The sequence below is a fragment of the Cebidichthys violaceus genome, unplaced genomic scaffold (genome assembly GCF_023349555.1).
Source record: "Cebidichthys violaceus isolate CVI_PGR_0920_01 unplaced genomic scaffold, fCebVio1.0.p SCAF_21, whole genome shotgun sequence".
NCBI lineage: Eukaryota > Metazoa > Chordata > Actinopteri > Perciformes > Stichaeidae > Cebidichthys > Cebidichthys violaceus.
Window position 1 is genome coordinate 1,722,342 of NW_027176384.1, and position 11,053 is coordinate 1,733,394.

Sequence of the window (11,053 nt, forward strand, 5' to 3'; positions counted from 1 at the left end):
CAGTGCAAACAGGCAAATAAACAAATGTGTCCCCGGTCGTGTGTCCCCCCCCCCCCTGCCTTGTGTGTGTCCCTTCAGTCAGTAACATCTCAATATGTAGGACTCCAGACTAGGAAAAACACAAATGGTTGTAATGTAGTGGAATTATTTATAATGTACATACTTTTAAGCAATTAAACAAATGGATTGTGGCTTTTTTTGTTTTGTTTTCTCACCTTTAATAAACTATTCCTAGTCAAATGATTGATAATTGTGATGTTTTTTCTTTGTGTTAATTTATGGTTTATGATGAGTATGTTTTTTTTTTTTTTCTTCTTTCTGAACATATTGTTGAATGTCATATATATTCTTATTTTATATATTCTTATTTTAGTCTTGGAAAAGAAACGGAGAGAGGACAGGACAACACATCGTGCAAACAAATCAAAAGTACTATATAAAAGTGGAATGTTATGGATGTATCAATCAAGATTTAAGACAAGCAGGCAGAAAATCAAAAAGAAATCTAGCTCTTGTGTCTTTGGCTGAAATGTCAGGATGATTGCTGGGTCTAATTCTGAGGGCTCAACGGTGATTTATGGCCATGTCATTGAGAGGTTGATTTCAAGTTGTAAGTTAATTTTCATGTTTCCTGTGTTACTCGTTAGGCTCAATTAGAGGAGCGATGTGTTGACGTGTTGTTGTGGAGCTCTGGCATGAAGATTTCCTTGCCAGAATGTGCTTTTTACCGCGTTGCATTTTTTGTCCCCTCAGTTATAGGCAGTGTAAAATGTGCATTTTGTGTAAAACAAATTTATTTATAGATAATCTTTTTGGGGGTTTTGTTTTAGGAAGGGGGGTCCATTTATTTCCAGATTTTTCATTTTGCAAACCTCAGTTTTTCAAAATAGTACCCTTGATTTTCTAGGTGGGGGGAGCAATTTCGTAGGATTTGCTCGTAAATATGTAAATGTGCAGAAAAACTCTGTCTGCAAAAAAGAAAGGGAGCGGAGGAGGTGTGTGTGTGTGTGTGTGTGTGTGTGTGTGTGTGTGTGTGTGTGTGTGTGTGTGTGTGTGTGTGTGTGTGTGTGTGTGTGTGTGTGTGTGTGTGTGTGCGGGGGGTGGGTGCTGTCACTTCTAACTCGGCCGAGTCAAATCCGGTGCGAACTGACCCGAGCTGCTTTCTGCCCCCGCCTGAGTCGCTCACCTCTGCCACTGTGCTGACTGGAAGAGTTAGAAATGTGCGATCACAAGGCGCTGCGAGGCATCAACGACACGAACAGTAATGGTACATAATTGATTGCATAACGTCTGCTCTGTCATCTCGTACCACCACATCCCCATCGCCCGCTGTTTGTTGTGTTCACTCTGCCTGTGAGTGGAATTTTACACTTGAGACTGTAGGTTGGTGTCTCAACGGTCACAAAAGCCTTTTTGTAATCAATTTATATCGTACTATAGTTTCTGTGATTTGTTTTTATTTCTGTTTATGGCTTCCCTTCATCCATCAGCCAGGTAGCAATACTGTTGTGTAAATTCAGCAGCATGGCATACAGATATACATTTTTGCCAGATTCAACCATGAGCTCCTTTCTTAAAATACTTTAATTTATAATTAATTGATTTCTAATTCAACTGGGAAAACCTTAACCTCACACATGAAATTGGGATGCACTGTGTTGCAGACAGGAAATGTATGGAACACAAAATCGAAACCATATTATTCGCTTGCTTCACTTCTCTGAAAGCGTACAATAGGACGTGTGATTTTTATTATTTAAATGCATGGTTAATTTTTTTTGTTATTGTTAAATAATACAGCTTCTGCAGCAGAAAGTGGTCCACTGCGGCGGACATCGACACTATACAGACTGCTCCGGTGTCATCCTGTGGTGCACCTTATTTTAAGCATGGAGTCATGACGGGTGATGTACTTTGCTCTGAAAGTGGCAGACGAGGGCAAAGGAAGGAAGAGAGAAAAGAGGGCCGGCCTCAGTTTAGCATTACAAACCCCCGCCCCTCACTCTAGTGCGCTTAAATTCCTAAAACCTGAGCATTTACTGATAAACCTCCAGAGACTGCTTCAGCCCTGAGACTAGAGCGACACACAGGAGATCCAGTGACACTGCAATGAAAGGTAAGATATAAATACATTTTACAAATTGACTATCTGGAGATTTTCAGTTCAATTTAGATTGATTTAAGTTCAATTATGTTGTTAGTTTAATTATGTTTAAGGCACGGATAAGAATTGCATTGCAATAAATCTCTTGAGCTAAAAAGCAGAGAGCATGCATGCTCCTTTTCTTTAATGACATGCTTCACAGCTATCCAATTGCACACACAGATCTTATATATGTATAGTAAAACTACATTATTCCACTGTCTCCCACTCTGCATCTGGAGCTGTTTGGTGCCTTGCTTTAGGACATCTCTGCCATTTCTGTGTACAGGGAAAACAATCAGCATCGACCGGCCTCTGTAACCTGCTGCAATCCTCCTTTTCTCTCTCTGTCTGTCTGTTGTGTAGGTGACGCTGCCAAAGCGTGCGCCCCAAATGGCATCAGCCAAGCCAAGGACCAGAAGCCCCCCTCGGAGGAGAAGATGGAGGAGCGGGGCCAGTGGGCCAACAAGATCGAGTTTATTTTGTCCGTCGCCGGCTCCATCATCGGCCTGGGCAACATGTGGCGCTTCCCTTACCTCTGCTACAAGAATGGAGGAGGTGAGTGGACGGAGGAAGGAGCTCATGCACGTCCCTTTCTGGGAAATTGTAAGGTGTAACTAACATGTAAAAGGTGTGCAAATGGAGCTTACATACTTTATCTCAGGCTCATGCTGAAATAATAATATTTCAATCTTGCTCCAGTAAATTTTTACTGTCAACCATGTTATTTTTTTACATGCACTAAATTAGTAGACGATTCAAGATAGCTGACGTGAATTTGAGAGTATTTAAAAAACACATATATGGCACTACGGAACACCTGAGGACCCTTTTCAGAATCTGTCAATCAAAATCTAACCTTAGACTGACTCGAGCTCAGGTGAAAGAAGTAAAAACAGATATATATATTCAAGGTCTCACACTTAACCAAATCAGACCTCAGACCCCATCGGCCCTGCTTGTGTAGGTGCTTAATCCAACGCCCCTCTTCATCCCTCCATGGGGCGGCAGGGTCAGGGTTCAGGGCCCGAGTGGGGTCAGGCAGCTGTTGTTGCTCCGTGCTCACAGCAGCTGTCCCCGCAGAGAGGCGGAAATCTGAGCACGCCAAACATCCTTGGCCGCCCAACGGGACGTCGGCACAACTTTATTTTTCACAACTTTTCTCCATGTCCTCTTGCTGTGCTCCGTACCTTTTAATTCTTGGTCTTATTAAGAGTTATAATACAGCTTCAGTTTGTTTAGGCATGGATTCTTTCATATAGTTGGTAACATCATTAACTCTTGGACATGAAATACTACATCTAGGTAGTACACCTAGACATTATAAGGTTTACTTTTATTTACAGGAAAAACAAACACGACTCAACATGGGCTTTTGGACCATTTGTCCTTATTTGAGCAAACTGACTGTGACTTTTGGAGCTGCAGTCTATATTCAGGTCCACATTTGTTGCAGTACAAGAAGGCCCTGGGTTACGTTAACCCTGAATCCTTTGCTCTTTTTCTTAACTCAGGTGCATTCTTCATCCCCTACTTGATCTTCCTGTTCACCTGCGGCGTCCCTGTCTTCTTCTTGGAGGTAGCTCTGGGCCAGTACACCAGCGAGGGAGGCATTACCTGCTGGAGGAAAATCAGTCCGCTGTTTGAAGGTTGGCTGGACACACAGAGATCCTGGCAAAGCATACCAAATGTTATGAAGCCATGATACTAAAACCTGAAAAATGGAATTCTGAAGTGGAAGAAGTTTTTTAATATCTTCTGATATTTTAAATGTATGTTAAAACACATGTTACTGAATATTTGTCTTGATTATTCTGCAGGTCTTGGCTATGGCACCCAGGTGATAGTGACTCTGTTGAACTTCTACTACATCATTGTTCTTGCCTGGGGCGTTTTCTACCTGTCCTACTCCTTCTCCTGGGAGCTGCCCTGGTCGAACTGCAACAACACCTGGAACACAGGTAACAAGAGCACTTTAAAACACATGAGGAGCTCCACCAATGTTTTTGATACTTTAAGAATTACAACATTTTGCTTCCCCCCCAAGAAAACTGTGTGGGGTTACATCGGAGAAACACCTCAATCGAACAAACAATCAACCCAAATGCCACCTCTCCCGTCATCGAGTTCTGGGAGTGAGTTTTCAGAGCGCCTCGCCTCCTCTTGGTTGATACCTCACTGTTGTGAAAGCGACAGCGATGCATCGACTCCGCGTTTCTTTCCTTGTCTCTGCAGGAGAAGAGTGCTGAGGATTTCCCCGGGAATCGACCACATGGGCTCTCTGAACTGGGACCTGGCCCTGTGTCTGTTCATCGCCTGGGTCATGTGCTACTTCTGTATCTGGAAGGGGGTGAAATCCACAGGAAAGGTGGGTGACCTGGTGACCCTTTTTATTGATGCATTAAGTTTGACCAGAGACGGCTCTCGGACACTTAAAGGATGACATCTGGTATTTATTTTTTCTACTTGGCATGTCTCTGTATTTATCGTACTCCCCCTCCCACGACCCCGGATGGATGGATGTTTCTTTATTTGTTTGCATACTTATCAACTCTGTATGTGTGTGTCTAAATAGGTGGTCTACTTCACCGCGACCTTCCCCTATCTGATGCTGATCGTGCTGTTGATCAGAGGGCTCACCCTGCCTGGTGCTGCGATCGGCATCCAGTTCTACCTTTATCCAGACCTGGGACGCCTGGCAGACCCACAGGTACCACGATGCCACACAGACAGCTTACAAATGAAAGCCTAAATGCAGATCCACATTCACCACCATTACACCAAACCACTAATTCCCTAAGAGGGCCTTTAGAAGATGTGGTGATCCCTGTGGGCAAGGGGCGCACCACGTGCAGGTATCCCATGGTTCTCTGCTAGGGAGCCTAGTTTCTGCTGGGTCCATCTGCTCTCCATGAAAGAGGCAGGCACGGCAGGACTTGAATGCAGGGTCAGGACACCACTTGGAGTGTAAATACGAGCTCTACCACGACTGAGGCCCAGTCAGCTAACCAGGCTTAACTGGCTCTGTGCTCGACCGCAATCAGCAGAGTTTTGCAGAGTCCCCAAAATATTTTATGTGCCTCTTTTTGTTTAATTCTGCTTTTATTGTGTCATCTTATTCCTGTTCCTGCCACAAAACTGAATCAAACAAAGTAGAGTAAACACTCAAAACTAATAATTCAATCTGCCATTACCTTCTCTGTCCATCTCCTGATTGTTTGTGGTTCTTCCTTCCCTTTGCTATTTTATAGTCATTTTTTTGTTTCTGATAAGGGATGAGTCTTTGTCTATTTGTTACAGATCTTGCACTCTCTGTATTTGTGGAAGCTTGGGTCGTTTATCAATGTCGAGACAAACAAGACCAATAACAGACGTGTGACACTTTATATTGTGCAACTACATTAGTCAATGATTATGAACGCCAACACTCAGCACGTGAATTCGGATTATCTAAACACACATGGAACACACATGTTTGTACGTCAACCTAATTAATGTATACATTACATCAGACTTAGCGTCGCTTTACTTTCAGCGGTTTATTGTTTGTTTTGATTTTGTCTCTTGTGTAAGGTGTGGATGGATGCTGGCACCCAGATCTTCTTCTCCTACGCCATCTGCTTAGGGTCGCTGACTGCTCTGGGAAGCTACAACAAATACAACAACAACTGTTACAGGTAGGTAAATAATGTATACGCATACACGCTCAAATGAACAGGAATTCCTTCCTCATCTCTCATTTTGAAACTAAAAATCAACTTCATCATCGGGTGTGATTTATGTGATCAGCTGCGTTGATCTGAAGCTTAACGATGCTGGAAAACAATGCTGAAATGAATCTCCTCTGTTCCATCACAATGAAAAATGTGCTGTTTGTTGCAGGGATTGCATGGCGTTGTGCTTTCTGAACAGTGGCACCAGTTTTGTGGCAGGCTTTGCGATCTTCTCCATCCTGGGTTTCATGTCCTATGAGCAGAATGTTCACATCTCAGAAGTGGCAGAATCTGGTGAGGCTTTTTCCTCCCATGCATTAAAAAAAAAAGGAATAGCAATAGAGTAGCAAAATAACCTGTTTATAAATCCTCCTGTAGGTCCTGGCCTGGCCTTCATAGCTTACCCCCGCGCTGTGAGCATGATGCCTTTCTCTCCCCTGTGGGCCGCTCTCTTCTTCATCATGATCGTCTTTCTGGGGCTTGACAGTCAGGTACGTACCTCCAAGTTAATTAACACTTCTTGTTTTCCACAATGACACTGATTACTGAGGAAATACGGTGTTTTAAAGTGCTGCATTTCCTTTTACTTATCTTAATTATTTGGATTAAATTTGATTAAATTAGAAAATGTATTCCTATTTATACTACTCTTGCATTTATATTTAACACACTTAATAGAACCCACCTCTCAGCATTTTTATTTACTATTTACACTGTATATTATACACAATAACATAATTTACATTATGATGATAGTCTTTCTATTTCTTTTTTAAGAGCAACTGTAACATACCAATTGTCCACTGGGGATCAATGAAGTATTTCTGATTAAATTTTTCTGAATGTGGTACTTTGACTTCCCAATTGTACTGATATACTTTTACTTAAGTAACATTTTCAATGCAGGACTTGTACTTGTATAGTATTTTGAGTGTCGTAGTAGTTTTTTTACTTCAGTAAAGGATCTAAATACTTCCTCCACCACTGGTGGCTCGGAGACTTAAATGTGGGAAGTAAGTCTTTCCTTCATCATAGCGGACAAACAAAAAAAGGTTTAATTTATTGATCAGTGCTCACCTCTCTCCCCTCGTCCCCTAACACCTCTCCCCCTCTTTCCCATCAGTTTGTGTGTGTCGAGAGCCTTGTGACGGCGATAGTCGACATGTACCCCGCCGTGTTCAGACGTAAAAACCGCAGGGAGCTCTTCCTGTTAGGTGTGGTCTTCGTCTCCTTCTTCATGGGCCTCATGATGCTGATGGAGGTAGGGCGGTCACACACAGAGATCCATGCACACAGGCAAACATCTGCTGACATAAAGATATTTTTTTACTGACATGTTGAAGTCCTAATTATTCAGTAAAGGTAACAATATTTTGTCCATTCGGTGTCTTTTAAATGTAACATTGCAATGCTTCAGTTGTTTTCCCTCATCATATCTGTCTTGGCAGGGTGAAGGGTGAAAATGCCTTCATTTAGATAATAACATCTTATTTCATATCTCCTTTGAAATTTGTTTCACACACACATACATAACAAATCAAGTTGATGCTGGGGGGGGGGGTGTTGCAACTGATGGTTGTTTAGGGGTAAACCAGCACAGGATGCCTTGTTCTGCTGATATAAGCTCTTACATAGTTCAACCTAGTTGACATGGTTTCACCTCTGCACAGCTGGAAACATGAATGCTCTGCAGAGGTGTCAACAGGTCATCATTTTGTAAGTACAAACAAGTCACAGGTTTTGTGCAACGAGTCTCAGGTAAGTCTCAAGCATGTCAGAAGTCTCCAGTTTTTGGGCTTCGGTGTTTCAAATCTCAATCTCGCAAACGTGTACATCTTTAAATGTCAACAGTAGGAGAATAGATTTATCTGGAGGCTGATATGCATTTTTATACAGAAACAAAATGTATTGCTCGGTGCTTTAATTGATTTCCTGACACCATCATGTTGCGTTGTCTCACCAAGTGTGTCGAGTACGTCTGTGCTGACAATGCATAACAATAAAGACAACACAAACAATCCAGTGTGCCCTTTATACATCGGTGGACCACATATGTGACCACTGAGTTGATTGTGTAATCAGAAGTGAACTTTTAAAATGTGTCAAGAACAAAACCCCATACAAAAATATTGCTAGAAATAATAAATCCACGATATTTCTAGAATGGTCACACCAGCAATTTCATCTGATTTCAGTTTATTTCCTATTTATATTTCTGGCTTAAGGTAGATGTGTTAATATGAAGAGCATTAATTAAACTTCTATTCTAGTATTTAAGTAATTTCCATTGTGTCTTAAATCAAATGAATTGTAGCATGGAAGTTTTTCAGATATACCTTTGACTCAGTGCTTCATCTATCTTTGTAGGGAGGCATGTATGTTTTCCAGCTCTTTGATTACTATGCAGCCAGTGGCATGTGTCTTCTCTTCATGTCCATCTTTGAAACCGTCTGCATTGCATGGGTCTATGGTAAGCTGTCCTCAAAACATAAAAGGCTGTCTTTCACCGATGAAAATTGAAAAAAAACCAAAAAAAAACGTGTCTCATGAGTGTCTTCCGGTGTACGTGCTGTGGAATAATTGTCCTGATTACTGTCAACATAGATAGAAATGTCTTTACTGTGTTTTTCCAGGTGCAGACCGCTTTTACGATAACATTGAGGACATGATTGGCTACCGTCCAGGATGTTACATCAAGTACTGTTGGTTGTACCTCACCCCAGCCACGTGCATTGTGAGTATCAACAAACTAATTAAGTAGTATCCAAAAATACTTTCCAAAAATGACAAAGGCGGACAGCAACTGAGGCCTCCTCTCCACTCCTCTCCTCTCCACTCCTCTCCTCTCCTCTCCTCTCCTCTCCTCTCCTCTCCTATCCTCTTGTAGACATAAACACAAATCAGTTCTTCCTTCTTCATCAATAGTAATGCATGTTTAATTGTCTCTCCAGGGTACTTTTGCCTTCTCTCTCATCAAATACACCCCTCTAAAGTACAACAACGAGTATGTGTACCCTTGGTGGGGTTATGCCATTGGCTGGCTGCTCGCTCTTTCCTCCATGGTCTGCATTCCACTTTGGATGGTGTACAAGATCAGCACCACCCAAGGGACATTCAAAGAGGTAACATTTGATTCTGTTTTAAGTTGTTCAGTTAGCTGGGAGCTGTTATCAGATTAATGTTATCTCATACCTGCTAACCATGGATGATGTGTTTAGTTTTTTTTTAACTCAGGGTCTGAAATTAAAGGATTTGTGTGCCAGTTTTGGTCTTGGTCTTAAATCAGACTTCCTGTGAGCTTGTCCCCAACCCGTCTGAACTTTGACTTGATTTGAACGTATCCCATTTTTAAATTTTTTCCAAAAAAGACTTGAGCTCGTTCACACTGGTTTTACCTTTCTACAGCGCATCCAGCTGCTTATCAAACCATCAGACGCCCTACCCAAAACCAAGAGGGAGCAGGAGAATTTACTGGCCATCTTTGCTCCGGAGGGAGAAGCTGCCATGATTAGAAACGGCTACTATCCTGTCTCAGAGACAGACTCCAACTTATGAGGCACCAGTGGTGATGTGTATCGGAAAGACATGTGGTTTTTTGGTTCCATCCTTGACTTGCTGCACCCTCACCTCCATTCCAAAGATCACTGCAGGGAAATCACCATTAAGTGTCACATCATTGATTTTAAATTATAACAGATATGGAGGACTCAGGAGATAACAGGCATACAGTGTGTTGGGTGTGGCAGTGTGTGTACATTTCAGGGATGGCAGTAATGTAGAGAAAAAAAGGATAAAGATAAATAAATTAAAAAGTCATTCATTGGAGTTTTAAAGGGACAAGGGCAAACTGAAATCTATGAATACTTTGGTATATATTCAACTCTGCATTTCACGGATGATTTAAATCAACTGATCAGCTGAAATTTACGAGTCAGCCTTGTTGATGAAAGTGTTAACATTTTATAATGGAGGTTAATGATCTTTTCGTCTCAATCAAAGGTGGCAATTGTAGAGACAGACACACAGGTTCCCCCAAAAGTTTAAGAATAATTGTCTTAGTTGGCACAATAAGAATAGAGTTTTTGCTAATGTAACACTAAGAAAATCAGTGATGGAACAGGTTAACCATTTGTTACCGCTACATGTAAGATAAGTGTCCTTGTATATCTGATATTGCTTCATGGCTACTTAGCCATATTTGTATCATATATTTTTATTATCATAACTGATTGGGGGAAAGTTTCCCTTTTGTACTTACAAGAATTAAAATAAAATGTTGCGTTTCACATGAATAGGCTGTGTAATGAAAGGATATGTCAGTAAAAAGTATAATACTGTAGCACTGCTGTAGCTGTAGGACTAACTAGACATAAACAACGTAGTTTCATATTTTGTACTGTAACAGAATATGACTGTACAAATGTGAATCTTGTAAGTATGTTTTTAAATAAACATGCAACATTTCATGTTTTCTTGAATAATTGCTATGCAGTGCTGTATTAAAGTCTGCTAAAAAAAATCTCTCCAAGTCCCCACACTTTATGAAAGTACAATACAAAATTGCCAGAGTGCCTCTTTAATTTACTGATCATGACACTGTATGCTCATAATTGTGTTTGCTTGACACATTCATTATGGATTGTGATGGAGCACAGCAGGTGTTGACCTTGCAAAAGCGTAGTCTGCATAATGTGCATAAAGTGTAGTTTGCATAATGTGCCAACATGCTATGTTTCCCATACTGGGGACCAGGCATCAACTTATACTTCCAGACTGTTCTCAGGAAAATGCAGAAACTATGCATTTTACTATTTGGAAAAGGAAAACATGTATACCCTAATTTCTAGTCAGGAAAACCAGAGTAGATAATGGTACAGTTATGGTGAAAAAAAAGTGAAAAGAAAAAAATCTTAATGAAATTAAAATCTGCTTAAAAGTATTTTACCCCATTGAACTCACACCGTATGGGGCATAATACAGTACAATAATTACATCGTAAAAATATAAAATGATCTACAAAGACAAAGAGGTGTGTCGTTGATGAAGACAGTTTCTTAGATATCAAGAAATCACAATGATGGAGCAGTTTTGGAGCATTTTCTAGAATCATTTTACCGCTGGGTGTCACGCTTCTGCTGTACTGTCGGGTGAGCTGCTGATTGGCTGAAAAGGCGGCGTCGCTCTCTACGTGCCTCGG

The 11,053-nt window shown here is 41.2% G+C and overlaps 2 protein-coding genes across 2 annotated transcripts in view; both read left to right on the forward strand.

Moving 5' to 3' along the window:
- kdm5a (lysine demethylase 5A) overlaps positions 1–243 on the forward strand; it is a 15,082-nt gene extending 14,839 nt beyond the window's left edge. Inside the window, exon 29 of the mRNA XM_068716870.1 lies at positions 1–243. This exon is cut by the window's left edge and continues 798 nt beyond it. The gene's annotated coding sequence lies outside the window, so the exon portion shown is untranslated.
- Positions 244–2,063: 1,820 nt separating this feature from the next.
- On the forward strand, positions 2,064–10,320 carry LOC137877154 (sodium- and chloride-dependent GABA transporter 2-like). Its single transcript, XM_068716876.1, has 15 exons — positions 2,064–2,116; positions 2,510–2,701; positions 3,658–3,792; positions 3,964–4,104; positions 4,191–4,278; positions 4,379–4,511; positions 4,719–4,853; positions 5,717–5,820; positions 6,026–6,150; positions 6,235–6,347; positions 6,980–7,117; positions 8,224–8,326; positions 8,490–8,590; positions 8,808–8,978; positions 9,262–10,320. Exons 1-15 carry the CDS (start codon positions 2,110–2,112, stop codon positions 9,409–9,411), a joined length of 1,836 nt encoding a protein of 611 aa, XP_068572977.1. The 5' UTR covers positions 2,064–2,109; the 3' UTR covers positions 9,412–10,320.
- The last annotated feature ends 733 nt before the right edge of the window (positions 10,321–11,053 follow it).

Excerpts from the sequence above, each read along its gene's own strand:
- LOC137877154 (XM_068716876.1), top strand. Across the intron at positions 8,327-8,489 it reads CTGCATTGCATGGGTCTATG|GTGCAGACCGCTTTTACGAT; the intron begins GTAAGCTGTCCT and ends GTGTTTTTCCAG. Across the intron at positions 8,591-8,807 it reads TCACCCCAGCCACGTGCATT|GGTACTTTTGCCTTCTCTCT; the intron begins GTGAGTATCAAC and ends TTGTCTCTCCAG.